The sequence below is a fragment of the Setaria italica genome, chromosome VII (genome assembly GCF_000263155.2).
Source record: "Setaria italica strain Yugu1 chromosome VII, Setaria_italica_v2.0, whole genome shotgun sequence".
In the NCBI taxonomy this organism is placed as follows: domain Eukaryota; kingdom Viridiplantae; phylum Streptophyta; class Magnoliopsida; order Poales; family Poaceae; genus Setaria; species Setaria italica.
This window is the reverse complement of record NC_028456.1, coordinates 27000820-27019167: the sequence shown is the minus strand read 5'-3', so window position 1 is coordinate 27019167 and position 18348 is coordinate 27000820. Positions and strand designations below refer to the sequence as shown.

Below are 18348 nucleotides of genomic sequence, written 5' to 3'. Positions count from 1 at the left end.
TATATATATATGTATATATATATATGTATATATATATATATATATATATATATATATATATAAGTATAGCTATATCTGTCTCTAGATATCTATATCTATTTATATAAATCTATATCTATCTCTCGCTCTCTATATAGATATATATATATATATATATATATATATATATATATATATATATATATATATATAGTGTATGTATGTATGTATATGGTATATACATACATATATGTAAATGTATATACACACACATAGATATATATATATATATGTATATATATATAGATATATATATATATGACGAGGCTAAAATGCACCCAGGTGCATTTTGTACAGCAAATGCACAGACCCTCCCACCCTACGTTTCAAGCACCAGCTAATTCATGCGCCAAGGATAGCCCACGCTTTTGCACGCAAAACTAAATGGAGACAACCAACTACGTGACGCCACCTCACAGTTTAACCCACCCACTAGGAAGCATGCATACAGGGAATTTTTTTCTTTTCTTGATTCGAAATGAAAAAAAATATGATATCTCCTAGACAGTAGATTCGATTTTAAATCCATTTACAGCAGGTTGTTAGAAAAAAATGTGCTTAACACAACGAGATCTATGAAGGCTATATTTGATGGAGTTTTTTTTAAGTGTATCATTGCAACTAAGTTGTACTTTGAGTTGCAAGAACGTTTCAATCCAATTGCAACTTGATTGTAGCCTATTTAGCACTTGTTACTTATGATTGCAATTATTTAATACTCAGTTGCAACCCAGTTGCTACTCTAATTGCATCCAGATATGCTTCCAACTTAATAGAATTGCAACTAGTTATTACTCAATTGCAACCAGTTACTACCCAATTGCAACCAGTTACTACTCGGTTGTAACACGGTTGGTACTTTGGTTGCAATAACGTATGATTGCAACTCAGAATTGCAACTTGATATGATTATTGTGACCAGATGCAAACAATACACAGAGTTATAACTAGTTGCAACTCTGTAGTAGTCCAAGTTGCAATTGATAGTACATAGATATGCAACTCGCTTAAACGATAAAAAATATATCCATATTGGATCTAGTTTTGTTGAGAATATTTTTTTAAGACATATGGAACAAATGATTTGTCAATCGAGGCTACAGTTTAGAAGAAAATTTGTTTCAAAGATTCGAACCAACAAAAATTCCATCCATGCATGCATGCAGTCTGGCAGGATTTGTATGCTATGTGGTTTTACGTGGTAGGTGGTAAATACAAATTAACTTAGGAAGCACTCACCGGATGTTTGGTTGGATGCGCAGGTTGCTCCAACCTGGTGCGCCCACCGGCCTGGGTGCATTCTATGTACAGGATGCACCCAGGTGTATTTTATACACACACATATACATACTACTTAAAAAACCAAAAGGGAGACTTTTTTTCGTGGTCCTCACTCCGAGAGTTTTCTTCCGTCCAATACCGCTAATTTCCTTCCAGCCATCCCTCCGCTCCTCCCCTCGCGCGCCCTATGAAAAAATCACTCCGCTCGCTCGTCCTGCGTCGTCCGTCCGCATGCTCTCCACCACCGTCGCCCGCCATCCTTGCCGTCCGTCCGCATCCTCTCCGCCGCCACCGCCTGCCATCCTCCTCTCGTCGCGCGCCCTGCGCCGCCGCCGCCACCCACCCTCCTACTCTCCTTGCGCGCCGTGCGCCGCCGCCGCAGCCCGTCCTCCTCCTCCCTCTCCTCCGACCTCCGTCAGGGGACTCCATCTGCGCCGCTGCCGTGCGCCGTCGTGCGCCGCCATGCCGGATCCATGGTGAAGGAGCCTATGGACTCCATTTGCGCCGCCACGCACCCCCTGCCCGGTTGCCCCTCCGTGCCATAGTAGCACCCCCGATCTCTCCTGCGCGCTGGTAGATGGACGGACGCCTCTGGCTACTTCTGTGCCGGCCACGCCGCCGCCAAGCTCGCCCCTACGAAAACGGTAACCTCTTCCGCCCATTTGCACATCTCCATGACAATCTATTTTTTCTCTACTACCTCATCTGGTGGTTCGTCCGCATAGAGGAGGATAATGATTAGTGGATTTGCTTGATTGGCAACATAGTACATCATTTATATTCTCCTATTCTCCATTATTAGTATTATGAAATTGCTTGACTGATGGCTGGAAACTTATTTTTTTAGTGATTCCAATGGTAATTAGATCATACCAGACCTAGATACAATGCTCTTTGAAAGAGGTCTAATTACCATTGTTGCTGCTGGTGAACTCTTGCTAATAAACCTTATTGAGTGCTTACTATGGGCATGTAATTTTTTCAAAGAGGTCTAATTAAGAGTGGTAATTTTTTCCATCCAATGTTGTATGTCTAACCATTTTTTGTTTGACAGGGGTACTTGTGATCTACAACCATTGATAGACTGTACTTGTGATCTGCAACCATTGATAACTGACATTGTTTCCCATCTCCTTGGTTGGCTTCACATAAGCAAACTGACCAAAGTCCACCATGGATAGTTTCATTTATCAGTTGTGCAGGCTCCTAGAGAGGTCAGCTAAAAAAAAGGTTATGTAGACAATTATAATTATCTTGTTCTTTTATTCAATTTCAGACTGTTTATTTAGATACTACATTAGCTTGTTGGGTCCCACATTGTGCCCTGTTCTATTTTTTCTGAGTGACTTACTTTTAAAATATGAACTGAGACATATGAATGGCTGGAAAGAGGACATATAAATACTTATCTCTTCCGCTTGTAGAGCTCAATTCTTTCATTCCGTTTGGAACCTTTCTGTCATTAGCAGTAAATGGATCTCTTATCTAATTCATTCAAGTTACACTGTGCATACATTTTTCTTCTTTGATTTTTTTAATTTACATATATGCTAAGGTTGGAGACAATGATCGCCTGCTTCTGACTCAATAAATCAGTAACTGGCATGCATGTATACTTTTGCTTATTCACCTTTGCCCTCTGGTGTTTACGCCTATCTGCAATGTTAGTGTAAACATCAAATTTATGAAAGCATCATTATTAAACCCCCTTTTGAGAAAGCCTAATCTTCTTCGGTTTTGCTTGTCCTTTGGCTTGTGCAGGGACTATCGCTTTGATGGAACCATCCAGATCAAGTCAGTCTAGGGTACCTTTTTCAGAACTCACAAACACAACAATCCAAGGTGAGGATATAGTTGGATATTTGGTTTGTGATGTGCTATGGTCACTCAATATGTTATTCCAATATGATGAAGGTACGCAAACCCCACATCATGTAGATCCTAAGGAACGTGATAGAGAGCGTAGGAGATTTTTGGAGGCAACAATGTCCGATGAGAAGAGGAGTGAATATAAAAAGACACGCCGTGAGAGGCGTATGAGGAGGAAAAGTGAACAAGGTGCCATTCAGCACATTCCAAACCATGATCAAAGTACTATTGTGTTCTTCGTTTCACTCCACTTCTGCATCCTTATTTTTTCATGACAAAAAATTGACACTTCGGAGTTTACGTAGATGACAGTGTACACTTGGAGGCATATGAAAAAATTGGCTGGCTCCATAGGGGAGATTTGGGAGAAAATAAAGATAGACTTCATGTGGAGACAAGTGAATCAGGTGCGCTTACACACTTTTGTTATTTTGGAAAAACACGAATGTTTCAGAAGGTGCTTTATTTTTATGATCTTTTAATGATGGAGATGCTGGTTTTAATCAATGAGGAGGCTACTCTTGGAGAGATGAAAGATTTATGCGATCAAAGTTGTATCAACCCTCTGTGTGAAGGAGGTAACCGTGTGCTTAATAGTCATATGATATGCTTCTGATTTCAAGAATTTACAACTCTAAAACTTTTTTAGATATAAACGCCGCATTACGCAATGATGATGCTACTCTTGGTGACATGGGGGTGTTTGCGATGAAATTTGTAGCAGCCCTATGGGTGAAGCAGGTAATCCCGTGCTAGCTAATTAATTAGTGCTTTTTAATTATGACTACTTCCTTTAGAGGTATAATTTGTATAGTAGAAGAGAAAATATATCCTCAGTCATGATATCTCCAACCTTAGCAAGGTACCTTCAAACTTTACTGTAGTACTTTGCTTTTCAGTATACTGTTCAAGTTTCTTTTCATTACAAAGTGACAGTAATATGGCTTTGCATGTACCACTATTTTCCATTTAAAAGGAAACATCTAAGGATAATACATTTCAAATAGCAAGTTACAAGTGCAGTAGTTTCTATCTTCCAAAATTTACAACTCTAAAACTTTTTTAGATATGCCTCTGATTCAGGAATTTACAACTCTAAAACTTTTTTAGATATAAACTTTTTTATTCTCAATTTTGCCATCTTAATGCACCAATCACATTAACCAAACATCAATGCAACTCATTTATTAGGTGCTGGATTAGAACCATGTTCCACGGACGATAATGACCTCTAGCCTAATGAGCGTAGGCGTAGAAGGGTTAGGGCACGGAGGGCGGCAATGTCTCCTAGGCAGAGGGCTATAATAAATAAGAGGTGGCGTGATTTGTATGTTGCAAAGAGATTATTTATGGCGCTAGAAGAGAAGAAGGAGAAAAGAATACAGACCCAGAAAGACTATAAAAAGAGGGTTATGGAACGACGGGCGAGCAATTTGCATCCCGACTCTATCGCTATGCCAAGCCCTCACTTTACCCCAGAGCTTGTATTCCCTACTACTAATAAATCGCCATTAAGAATATCAGACGAGTTGGAAATCCCCCTTGTAAATGGCAGGCCTGTTTACATCCAGTCACCTGCATCAAATTAATATATGATTTTAAATTACCTATTTATGTCATTGTTAATATAAAAATACTAAGTTAAAGTATATACATGATGAGTGCCACCATTTAGACCATTTATACATGTATGTGAGGAATCGATGAAAAATATTGATTTGTATGCTAAACATAATGTATGAAGGATTGGAGGTGTGATATAAAATGAAAAAGTATAAATATGGATGAAAAAGTACTTAGAGCAATTATTGATTAAAAAGCAATCACAACGGGACAAAGATAGGTATATATCTATATAATTATTATGTTGAAGTATTGAAAAAAATAAGAGAGTAGTAGGTAAACAATTTTGATTATTAGCTAAGAGTTTAATTTTTAAATAATTTTTATATACAATAGTTTCTAAAAATATTAGCCCATGCGGGAGCACGGGTTGATGGGCTAGTATAATAAGATCAAAGTTTATGCTTTCAAGCAAGCATTACTTTTATTGGCACATTTTCTGACCCTCTTCAGCATCTCCAAATATTTATCTAGTAATTTATCTTATAAATCCTAATTTTAGTTTAGCAAGTGCAACTAAGAGTTATTCAAATTTGAACAATCTTCCAACTTGTCATATGCACCAGCAAGTAAAGATCTTTTTGGATTCAGCACATCAATATTCTCCACACATGTTGAGTTAAAATTCACTTTATTTGACTAATAATTAAATTATATCTATGTAAAAAGAAGTTTTTATCAACTTAATTGAGACGACGGATGCTTTTAGAGAATATATGGACCTAGATGACACTCGAAGCCAAATTTAACAGATTCGATCTATATTCTTAGAGTATAGGGATCTAAATGACATCCGAACCTAGGTTTAGGGAGATATGCATTTTAAGAATACGTGGACTAAAGTGTGGTCAGATGAGTTTAAGGACCGGCCATGTAAACTTTTACTTTACAGTTATTGTAAAGTGAACTCTTCGCCGGATCGAGACAGGGGCACGTGAGAGAAATAATCGCCTTGCCGCAACAGTACCCCGTGGACTTTATTGGATCGTGCAAGTCGCCAACAGAGTTTTCCATTCCATTGGGGTCTCCTTGAGACAACAGTAATGGCTGAGGACGTACGAGCAACAGGATAGAGAATAAAGATCCATGCCAAAGCAGGGTAAAAGGTGCTCGGAAAGACACAAGAAACAACGGCCCTGCCCTTTTCAATCCACACCTGCATCTGCATGCCGGCCGTCTACTCGTCCTCGAGCTAACCGATATACTCTACCGCTAGTCCGCTGCTAATTGGGCTCGGGCAAGGTTGGGTGGCCCAACCCCTCCAAACCCGTGGTAAACCATGGCGCGAAACCCCCTGTTTCGCTTAATCTCCCGTCTCCGGCACGGCAGAGCGACAGAAGCAGCGCTCGACCCCGCTTCGTCAAACCCACCTCCATCTGACAAAGCCTTTCTAGAGGCGCGCTGACCACCCGGAAAAACAGTTGGCCAGCTTTCACTCCCCCCTGGCGTCTTCCACCTGCCGCTTGACATCTTTGTCCGTTGCGAGTCGATACGGTGCCAACGCCGGCGTCACCCCTCACCTGGCAGGCACGTCTCCGTCAGCGACCTCGCCGGTCGCCCGCCGCGACATCCTCGCGTTCGCCTTCACCAAATTTGCTAGGCTGATGATCGCATGGCATTGAGTTGGTCGCGCACGTTTCCGGTGGCTTTTTGGGCTCGTGACATTGCACGGTTCGGGCAAAGACAGACGGGGCCTGCGAAGCTGCACTGGACGCATTTGGTAGGGGTAGCGTACCGACGAGCGACGATCGGCAGCGGCAATGGCGCCTCCCCCGCTACGGGGTTTGCGCTGGTATTCAATGGCGCCCGTTGCGTGGCATTGAAGAGGCTCCCCCACATGTAGGTGAGGGGCGCGCCGGGGGGCTCCAGCTGCCCGGCTGCACGCGGCGCGCTCGCGTTGGGTTCGGATCGGTCCGCTCGACCAACCAACGCCCCCTGACGGCAATTTATGGGAGGTTCCCGTCGACCCCCCGACTCCACTCCCCTCGACTCCCGTAGCCAGCCGCAAACCGTCCCGTCGTCCGACCTAGCCTTTCCCTTCATATACGTATACGCTACAGGGACACAGGGTCCATCTCCGAGCCACTCCGGCGCGCGGGACGGGATCATCCACCGTCCATGGCTTCTGAGTTCTGACAATGGGCAGCTCTGACGCTAGCTGGAGTGGCATTTTCGTTTTCGGGCCCGTGGCGTGAGTGGGGCGGGCAGGCACGTATTCATTGCCCGCCCGCCGGCTTGAATCGCTGCCCGTTCCGGTGCGACCTGCGACTGCTATATAGCCTCGCCCGCCCTCACGTCGCAGACCCTCCTGCACTACCCCCTGCGGTCCATGTGACCTCACTTACTTCACCTGTCAGCCCCCAGCAGCCGCTTCGCTTAGCTTACCTGCTGCTGCCAGCTGGATCGGATCAGCGTCGGCCCGGCGATGGAGGCGGGGGCGTGGGCGGTGGTCGCGGCGGCCGTGGCCGTGTACCTGGCCTGGTTCTGGCGGATGTCGCGCGGGCTCAGCGGGCCGCGGGTGTGGCCGCTGGTCGGCTCCCTCCCGGGGCTCGTGCGGCACGCGGAGGACATGCACGAGTGGATCGCCGCCAACCTGCGCCGCGCCGGGGGCACGTACCAGACCTGCATCTTCGCCGTGCCCGGGGTGGCGCGCAGGGGCGGCCTCGTCACCGTCACCTGCGATCCCCGGAACCTGGAGCACGTCCTCAAGGCCCGCTTCGACAACTACCCCAAGGGCCCCTTCTGGCACGGCGTGTTCCGGGACCTGCTGGGCGACGGCATCTTCAACTCCGACGGGGAGACGTGGGTGGCGCAGCGCAAGACGGCCGCGCTCGAGTTCACCACGCGGACGCTGCGCACCGCCATGTCGCGCTGGGTGTCGCGATCCATCCACGGCCGGCTCCTGCCCATCCTGGGGGACGCCACCGCGGACGGCAGGAGCGTCGACCTCCAGGACCTCCTGCTCCGCCTCACGTTCGACAACATCTGCGGCCTCGCGTTCGGGAAGGATCCCGAGACGCTCGCGAGGGGCCTGCCGGAGAACGACTTCGCCTCGGCCTTCGACCGCGCCACGGAGGCCACGCTCAACCGCTTCATCTTCCCGGAATGCGTGTGGAGGTGCAAGAAGTGGCTGGGCCTCGGCATGGAGACCACGCTGGCGCGCAGCGTCCACCACGTCGACCGCTACCTGTCCGCCGTCATCAAGGCGCGCAAGCTCGAGCTCACCGGCGGCAAGAAGGGCGGAGACGCCCCCGCCCCGGCCGCCACGCCGCACGACGACCTCCTCTCGCGCTTCATGCGCAAGGGGACCTACTCCGACGAGTCGCTGCAGCACGTGGCGCTCAACTTCATCCTCGCCGGCCGCGACACCTCCTCGGTGGCGCTCTCCTGGTTCTTCTGGCTCGTCTCCACGCACCCCGCCGTGGAGCGCAAGATCGTGCGCGAGCTCTGCGCCGTCCTGGCCGCATCCCGCGGCGCCGACGACCCGGCGCTGTGGCTCGCCGCGCCCTTCGACTTCGAGGAGCTCGACCGTCTCGTCTACCTCAAGGCCGCGCTCTCGGAGACGCTCCGCCTGTACCCGTCCGTGCCCGAGGACTCCAAGCACGTCGTCGCCGACGACGTCCTCCCCGACGGCACGTTCGTGCCGGCGGGTTCGTCGATCACCTACTCCATCTACTCGGCGGGGCGCATGAAGACGGTGTGGGGCGAGGACTGCCTCGAGTTCCGCCCGGAGCGGTGGCTGTCGGCCGACGGCGCCAGGTTCGAGCCGCACGATTCGTACAGGTTCGTGGCGTTCAACGCCGGCCCGCGGATATGCCTGGGCAAGGACCTCGCGTACCTGCAGATGAAGAACATCGCCGGCAGCGTGCTCCTCCGCCACCGCCTCGCCGTGGCGCCGGGCCACCGCGTGGAGCAGAAGATGTCGCTCACCCTGTTCATGAAGCACGGGCTCCGGATGGAGGTGCGCCCGCGCGACCTCGGCCCCGTCGTCGACGAGCTCCGCGCCGCCGGGGAGTACGACGCGGCGGCCAGGGCCACCGCGGCCTGCGCGTAGAATGATCGATCGATGCATCACCCCGCCGGCGAATGCATGCTCCGAGAGGATCGTGTCAGACTGGGATGGAAGGAAGGAACAGTTGGAAAAAGCGCAAATGAAAAGTTATGTAGATAGACAGTAAGTAATTAAAGGGGTTGGTGAGTTACATTACTCCATTTCGAACAAAAAAATGCATGTGTAAAAAGTCCATATCGTTTTGATTTGGATTTGAAGAAGAAACAAAAAGAGCCGGAGAGCAATAATCTCTGATGTAACCTGACGCGGCGGTGGCGCCAAAATTCGTTTGGGCGGCTTGTGTTAATGGGCCGCCAAAACTGTTGTTGCTTTGTAAAACAAACAGGAGCATGGCATCAATCAATCGATCAGTTTCTCCATGAATGCGACGAGCACGCTTCACTCCAGCGTTTGCCTTGTTCATAGCGACTGAAGTGGGCGTGCCGTGTTCTCTCGGCAGCGGACCTCGACTGCTCCATGAGTGGTGCGGCCGTTGCTTTCCAGCAGAGGATCGTTTGCGGTGCGATCGCGAACAGGCTGCTGATTCATTCCCATTTGATCTTCTGAATTTGCGTCGGCGTTTTAATGCTGTTGGTTGCACCGTTTTCTCTGATGAGGAACTGCCTGCGTCTGCGTGCTGGCGGAGGTGATGATGCCGACCGTTGTAGGAGCATGTGTACTGGTACTCTGATGATGACGCTATTAATAAGCATCCACCGTTTTGTGCCATTGATAATCGTCGGTATCATAAGACAAAAATTGCCGGGTGCTAGTACGGAGTACTACATGACAAACACCCTTTAGCTGCTAAACTTTAGGGGTGTTTGGATACCAAGGGCTAAACTTTAGTCCTGTCATGTCGGATGTTCGGATGCTAATTAGGAGGATTAAACATGAGCTAATTACAAAACTAATAGCAGAACCCCTAGGCAAAATGACGAGACGAATCTATTAAGCCTAATTAATCCATCATTAGCGAATGGTTACTGTAGCACCACATTGTCAAATCATGGACTAATTAGGCTTAATAGATTCGTCTCACGATTTAGCCTAGGGGTTGTGCAATTAGTTTTGTAATTAAACTACGTTTAATACTCCTAATTGCTAAAGTTTAGCAACTTTTAGCTGCTAAACTGCCAACCACTCTTGCTAAAACTTGTTAAAGTTGAGTTGCTAAAGTTTAGCACTTTAGCAAGTTTTTGTTGCTAAAACTTGCTAAAAGGTGGGCTGGACAACCTATACCCCTCATTTATTGCTTGTCTTCCCCCTCCTGCGTACCATTAATAAGGGTAGATAGATCTTTTTACAGCTCATTAAATGCCTTTTAGCAAGAGTATCCAAACAGTTTTTGCTAAAGTTTAGCAGAAACTTTAGCAAGAGTAACCAAACAGGGCTAAAAATTGCCGGGTGCTAGTACAGAGTACTACACTAAGAGCTTGTTTGGTTACCGTGGGCTAAAGTTTAGTCCACCCATTCTAGCCCCTAAAGTGTCAAAAAGTGGACTAAATCCTTTAATCCTCTAGTCCAAGAGAGGTGGACTAAAGTGAACTAAAAGGCCTTAGAGACACCCCTGCCCCTCATTACTCCCCCATCCCATCCGACCAAACCCTACCCCTCCCCGCCGCCGGCACTCTTTTCCTCCAGAAGCGTCACCGCTCGCTCCCATCCCCACTCCCGCCGCTCGCTCCCCTCCCCACTCCCGCCACTCGCTCCCCACACCGTCGCCACTGCACCCTCTCATACCCATGCCGGAGCCCCCGCTCCTTCCCACACCGCCGCACCCGGTCCTCCCCACCACCGCATCCACCATGGACGGCGACGAGAACCAGTACCGGGACTTTTTCTCTCAGGCAGGTTCTTCATCCATGGCTACTCGCAGCTTCCCTGCTTCCCTGGACGCTAGCGACGAAGACGACTTCAGCCCCTTCTCCCCGCCGGCGCCCCCCACCCTCTCCGCTCCCCGGATGCGCATGAAGCACCTCGACCTCAACTCTCAGGCCGATGGCTTCTCCAACCTTGACTCCTACCAGGAAGTACCTCCAGGCGGATGGGTCGCCGCTCGAGGTCCATGAGCACCAGAGCAGGATCCGTTGGAGACTGAGGAGGAGATCGTGAGGGATCCGTGTCTACCCGCGGAGGCAGAGGGGGAAGCCGTGGGGGATCGATGGTACACCGTGAGGCCATGGATCCTCAGTTGCGTGCCACACCTATGTTCCTCTAGAGCAACTAGACGCAATCGAGGACGGAGAAGACGATGGCTCTGAAGCCCGTTCCCGGTCGGTAAGATCCAAGCTCCTCTGCTTTCCTGTGATTTGAATTTGTAGCTGAATGCCTGTGATGTCAATTTGTAGCTGATCTCCTTTGATGCCCTTATTTATCATGAGTTGATTATGATTATGATAAGGTCATTACCTGTGATGTTCTGGTAGCTCATTTCCTATCATGTCCTCTGGTAGCTCATTTCCTGTCATGAGTTGATTGTGATGTCCTGGTAGCTCATTTCCTGTGATGTCCTTTGATTTCCAGTGATGTCAACTTGTCTGGATTTGGCTGTGGAGTGTGGAGCAGATTATCACATAGAGGAGTACTTCATGGCTATTAAAATGTTGAGAAAATTTTCTATTTGACACCAGGAAAATGACTCGTTCCTTTCTTAGCCCTGAAATTTTCTTCGTTCCTTATTTGACACTCACTTCAACTTTCATCCCTAATATGACACCACAGTCTATTCCGTTAGCTAACGACGTTAAGTACATGTTGAAAAGACCCTTTTGCCCCTCCTCATCACTGCTGCCGTTCAGGAGCGCGCATGACTGGGGCGTTCAAGAACGCTTGCACGCTGGGCGCATGCAGACTAGGCATTTTTCCTTTATTTTTTCATGCACGCTGGGCGCATGCATGACTGCCGTTCAGCTTCCTTATTTTTTTCATCATTTTTGTACAGCATTTTTATCAGGGTACCGTTTATCATCATTTTTTTCAATATTTGTACCGTGCTTTGCTACGGGCATAAAAGAAATACCTCCATGAGCATAGTTTAAATGGTATAAAACACGGCACCATAAAAAACAGTTTAGAATGCCAACCTAAGAGGATGTAATTAATTTTGACCATACTGTTCATGCATAGCTCTACATGGGCAAAAATTGTATTATATAGTACGATGTTTCTTGGAAAAAAAAAGAGCTTCAGTGGTCTATATGTGCATGGAAGCTTGGAGCATCACTCGCTTTGATCTACTTGTGCGTCATCTGCAATTTGTGAGCTGCAGATCCCCAAAAGGATCTCGGGCACAGATTCTTCTTGGTGGCTCTGAATAGCTAGCCTATGTGGGATTCGCAGGCTGCGGACGATGCAATCGTCCACGAGTACCTGCGCAACAAAAGTCATGCTTACAAAGTTGAAAGAAAGGTCATCCTTACAAAGTTAAAGAGACATTTGCCGATTTAATTTTCAGAGTCAAAGGTTTTATTACAGAAAGTAGGAACCACAACCAACCGTGTCAGAACTCAGAACATAGGAGTCTGCCCCTACTGGGTCTCTCTTCTACCAAGCATGATGTGTGTATATTTTAAAGAGATATTTTTTCATTTTGATGGTGAAGCTATAGTAGAATTACCAAATTTCATCATTGTCTCTGAGGATTATTACTTCATACCTTTCTGATTGAGGGAGTTATACGACTTTCTAGGCCATCACGATGAAACAAAGTTCCCGCCCTGGGTACCATGCTAAGCAAGAAATTGGGACGAAGTCTTTTATGCCGACCTCTCAACTTATTTGCTCGTTTTGTGAGAAATTTATTGGTGCAAATTTGCGGTGCTAAACCACTTTGTGTATCTTCTTTCGCCGAGAAAGAAAACATTTTGGTTAGCCTACCACGTCGAGCTTGTGACTACAACCTAAATTTCTAGCAAGTCAAGCTTGCTCCAAATAGGAATGATCACGGTGGACGTATTTTTTTTAAACGAACCCGAAGGAGAGTTGCCGATTATATTAAAAAGTAGAAGTAAACCTAAACTGGGTAATACAAAAACTACCGCATCAACTACTCTCACAAGTCACAACAACAACTCTCACAACAACAACTAACAATAGGCAGTGGGTTGGATTGGGACCTCAACCCATGCTGCACGACACCACAAATAACACTCCGCACCACTCTGCACCGCCCAAACCCGAAAGATTATGCTGATAAGTCATCTTCACTGCAAGCGTCGTCGTCCCCGACGATGTCCCACGCTGAACCAGCCACTGCCATGCAGTGCTGGCCGCCGCGGGCCGCTGCAAGCCGTGTAGCCACCACGTCTCCTCCACCATGGCATCATGCCGTTGTCGCCCTCCGGTCACGCCCACGCAATCGTCGATCTCCTAAACACGACACCACGTCAGCATAAGTCAAAAGGAGGGCACACCGCACCATGCTGAAAAGGCCATTGCCATGCAGGATCCATCGCCGAAAATGCCGCTGCAGCACCGAACACACCAAACGACCAAAGCACCACACCGGATCCTAGACCCTCCAAGGCTAACTCGAACGCGTGGGGGCCTCGCCACATCCACCGCCTCACACCACTCCTCGAACACATCACCTTAAAGCTAATGGGAGCCTCTCCACTTCCGTCGCTAGACTCCACGCCAAATATCCGCACTGGCTTTGCCACCTGGGGTGACACAGAGCCACCGAGCCGCTCCATTAACTACACATTCACCTTGCCATCATCGAAATCCCGGCAAAAACCACACGGGCAGACAAAAGCTTCCAAAAACCATGGCCCCTCTCCTTGGTGAGACCTATCAGACGTCGACTAGAGAAGGGGTTACGGGAAACACAAAGACAATGCCTCCAAAGAGGGGAACGACGCCCGAGGGCATCGCCATCGTCGTAGCTAGTATAACCAGCTAGGCTTTCGTCGGTGTTTCCGCACAGCCCTACTTCACAACCGGCGTTGATAGCAACGCCATCCCACCACTGGTGCAGATCCTCGTCAGCATCGCCAGGTAACCTCCTGCAACATTCCTCTGCATGCGACTACCACCCGCCTTGCCTCGCGCATGTGACCTTATCATCATCGTGCCGTCATGCACGAAGCTGCCGTAGCACCACTCGTGGCCACTCCTTGCGCTAGCTGCTACCTCGCCGATGTGTCTCCTCCTCACCGTACTCTAGCTGCGCACAACCATGGCCGCCTCGTTGACGTTGCCGCCATGCCTCTTGCAGCACCTTGAGTTGGGCGGAGTGCCTCTATGACCAAGCCCTGCCTCTACTGGGATGTCACTCGCCCCCGCCATATCACCGCCTACTCAGCTCGTGCCACCGCCACATAGCCTCCACGCACCACCACTAGCCATGGTCGCGTGGCCTCCACGCACCACACCGACCTCCGCTTTGGGCCACCGTCGCGTGGCCTCCACATGACTCGCTGGCCCAGCCGCGAGGCCTCCTCGCGCCACACCGGCTGTGAGACCTAGCCCGCTCCCGACCGTCGCCACGCAGCCTCCGCGCGCCTCACCCGATGTTAGATTCGGACGCTGCCCACAGCCTCACGAGCTTGCATGGGCTGTGACCCCGGCGAGCACGCTGGCCTCCATGTGCCGTTGCCTTCGTCGCCGCCCAACCTAGGGCCCAACCACTGAAGCCCAGGTCGCGACCATGACGCCCGTGCGAAGCAGCCTCCACCTTCGTTACGGCCGCGAGCACCGGCTCCATGACCGCGCACGGCAGCCTCGGCCTCCATGGCCTATGGGCCGCAACAAGCCGAGCCCATGCAGATCCAGGTCGGGAGACTGTAGATCCGGCCATAGCAGCTCCGGATCTAGGATGCCGACACCCAACTCACCCACGACCAGTAGCCGCTGGCGGCGGCAAGGATGTTCATCGAGTGAGGGAAAAATGGAGGAAGTTGCCCCGCCGCCGCCATCATGGTAGCCACACGGGTTTCCAGCGTTTGCTCTAGCAGCGGCGAGGTGCAGGGAACAGTGGAAGGAGGGGCGCGGCGAGAGAGCTGGAGGCACTGTCCATGTTGCCCGTGAGGACTATGCGGGGGCTGGGAGCCAAGTGTTTTATACGGTCGTACTCAAGCTATCACTAGCTATACTTGAAATTTTCACCTCGTGGTTTAGAGTTTTCGGTTTTCCTTTTCCGAGATTGAAAATCAAGGTGGAAGAAATCCAATTCACCAGTCGAAAGTTGGGGGATTCTTCTTTGCGTGGACCTTGCTAGTTGCTACTCAGTGGAGGTCACAAAGACAACGTTAATATAGCTTGATGTGTTTTTGCCTTAGCCCCTGTTTAGTTCCTTTAGTCCCTACCCTGTTTAGTTCCATGGACTAAAGTACATAAATATAGTTGAACAAAGATGTTTTTACCCCTGTTAAGACCATGTGTTCCCCTGTGTTGTACTGCCGTTCCCCTGTTTTGCTACCGGCCGCGCTGCTGGTTAGTGTTGTGCGGATGGCTCATCATCAAAATTGGTCATGCATTCAAAAAATGAGCATACATTCAAAAAATTGTCCATACAATTGAAACCATGACAACTACGACCTACTAAACAAACCATCGGCTATCCAATCACGAAACTGATTCATGGTTTGATCTTCGTCCGCGTGACATGTATTAGCTACATTTCCTTGAGAAGATGATGCTTCAGAGAAGGGAACAAAGTTTTCATCATGATCAACCAAATCAAAGTCTGCATCCGCCAAAAAACTCTCTCAAATGAAATAATGAAATGACATGTATGCAATAATTATTTGACTTTGCTTTGGTATTGGATAACTTGGTAGATCTAACAAAATCCTCCATTTCATCTTCAAAACTCCAAAAGACCGCTCGATGACATTACGAAGCGAAGAATGTGCATAATTAAATTGCTCTTTTTTATCTCTTGGCATTGGACCTTGTCGATACTCCGAGAGATAATACTTTGTACCCTTGTATGGTGCAAGATAACCTGATCGGTTTGGGTACCATGAGTCGACAAGATAGAACTTCTCTACATTTTCAATTTTATTTATGTAAGTCACAAGGCAAGTATTGCAATAATGAGACAAAAGAGAGCATAGAACATGTCAATACCTTGAGATGGATGTGGAAATTTATCTCCATACTTCTTAATTGCATCTTTGAACACCCTCATATCATGAATTGATCTAGGTCATCCCGCAATGACAAAAGTAAATCTCATATTGAAGTCACATATGGCCATCATATTCATGTCTTCCCGTACGTTGCACTACCTTGCTAGTTAGCACCACAACAGGAACATGTGTTCCGTCTATTGCTCCAATGCAATTGTCAAAGAATGAAGAAAAATGAGGAGATTGCAACCTAGGATGCATACTCCTAAATTCAAGGTCTAATGGCCTAATAATATCAGCTGCAAGCTTGCTCATGCTCTGCAGTACTTTATCAAACTTTTTACATACTATCTCCAGTGGCCTAGTAAAACGATCTTCAGCTTGTCTAACAGATTGAGGGACACCAAGCCCTAAAGCCTCCATATAGATGACATCCTCCGTGTGGACTTCAATCCATATGATTCAACTAGCAAACTATGAAGCTTGTCAAACACACACCGACTCATCCTAAACATGTTGAAGCAAAAAAGTCTTATTTGCTAGTGTTTTCATGACCCATTCATACCCACTTTTTGTTGGTACTCTGTACCCTAATTTGTTCATGTATGTGTCAAAGTGGTACATACCGATAATGGCACTAGCCACAGTAGCAATTATTCTCCTCTTCTTTTGACACTTCAAGATATATTCTTCTATTTCTTGATCATCATCAGACCCCTGCAATCAACAGCAGCAAGAAATCAGTAGCAGCACCAAACAATAGCAGTAACCAGCAGCAAGCAAGCAACAAAATAACAAGCACCAAACAGCAGCAGTAACCAGCAGCAAGCAAGAAATATAAGAATGTCAAGTAGTTGCATTGTCAAGTAACCAGCAGCAGCATGAAGTAACTAGTAGCAACATCTAAATTCAACAAACATTTCAGAAGGTTCATAACACATGAAAAGTTCAATACACAGCTGTTCCACACACAAATTATGTTCCACATAAATTAAGTTACAACATGAAATCAATTGTAGTCTTGGCAACATCTCTTCAGCCATCTCAACCTGTCCTTATTATTTTTGAACTTGTAAAAGATTTGTTGATTGTATTCAGAACTAAACATTTTAGAGAAAAATCCCTATTTGAGACTGGAAAAAAATGACTCGTTCCTTTATTGGCCCTGAAATTTTCTTCGTTCTTCGTTCCTTATTTGACACTCACTTCAACTTTCATCCCTCATATGACACCACCGTCCATTCCGTTAGGCTGCTGCCATTAGATGCCCTGGGAGACCTGTCAGATATTTGGACGGAGTCGAAATTGCCCACGCATTCTCCGTCACTTGCTTCTGGACGGGAGCCGACACTCACCCCATCCATTTCTCTCCCTCATCTCAACCCTAGACTATCGGCGGTGCTCTATGGCAGCGGGCGGCCGTCGGTGGCGCACATGGAAGGCGCGGAGGATGCAGTGGCCACGAGTCCTGTCGGGGGGCTCTGGATCCGACCGTTAGCCCCGTCGGGCGGGCTACGCAGGTGGTCGCGAGCCCCGCAGGGCGAGCGGTGACGGTGGGCGCGAGCCCCGTCGGGCGGGGCGCAAAGGCGGCGGTGGCGAGCCCCGCCGGGCGGGCGGCGACGGCGGGCGCGAGCCCCCCCCTAAGCGGGGCGCGAAGGCAGTGGCGGCGGCGAGCCCTGTCGGGTGGGGCGTGAAGGTGGGGGCGAGCACCCTTGGGAGGGTCCGCGATGGCAGCGGTGGCGAGCCCTGGCGGGCAGGCTGCGAAGATGGCGGGGAGCACCGGACAGGCAATGACGGCGTCCGGGAGCCCCGCCGGGCAGGCCATAACATTGGCAGGGAGCACACTCGGGCGGGCTTTGGGGTTAATGAATAATGGAAACTTGGTGGAGTCCTTTGTGCCAATCCGTAGACATGGACGTCGCACGAGTGACCGGCAGCTTGCGCCAAGGAGATTGCCTATTCTAAACCAGAGGTAAGTCAGATCGATTTGATTTTGAAAGCTACTTTGATTACTCACTAAGCCAACAAACTTTTGGGCAGCTATAGCTGTATTTTTGTGGATTGAAAATTCAGACTGTTTGTAGAATATACACGGGAAAGTGGAGAGTAGTTTGGCTAATGGAGGGCAGAACGGTGTGAAGGAGATGGTCACACCACCATCAGGACGAGCCTGGAGAAGTGAGTGTTCTTACGCTTTGTTATACACAGAGCACTATTTGCATTGCACATTTGTTTTTGGAGCTATAGGGCACTCAATAGCCTCCCGTGTGTATTGAAAGGGAAAATGACACAATTTATCATGTGTGATGCGCATGCAGTTATGGGCCTGGAATTGATCGTATAAATAAGAGATTAGAGAAATTTTTATTTTTAGGAAGTCTGAGGATTGATGGCGATTAATGATTA

General features: G+C 48.4%; 1 protein-coding gene across 1 annotated transcript; it reads left to right on the top strand.

Moving 5' to 3' along the window:
- Positions 1-6871: 6871 nt before the first annotated feature.
- On the top strand, positions 6872-9229 carry LOC101786122 (cytochrome P450 86A4). Its single transcript, XM_004976428.4, has one exon. The coding sequence runs from the start codon at positions 7238-7240 to the stop codon at positions 8864-8866; it is 1629 nt and encodes a 542-aa protein (XP_004976485.1). The 5' UTR covers positions 6872-7237; the 3' UTR covers positions 8867-9229.
- Positions 9230-18348: the final 9119 nt, after the last annotated feature.

Bases quoted from the DNA above. Each gene is read 5' to 3' on its own strand.
- LOC101786122 (XM_004976428.4), top strand. From the start codon at position 7,238: ATGGAGGCGGGGGCGTGGGCGGTGGTCGCGGCGGCCGTGGCCGTGTAC.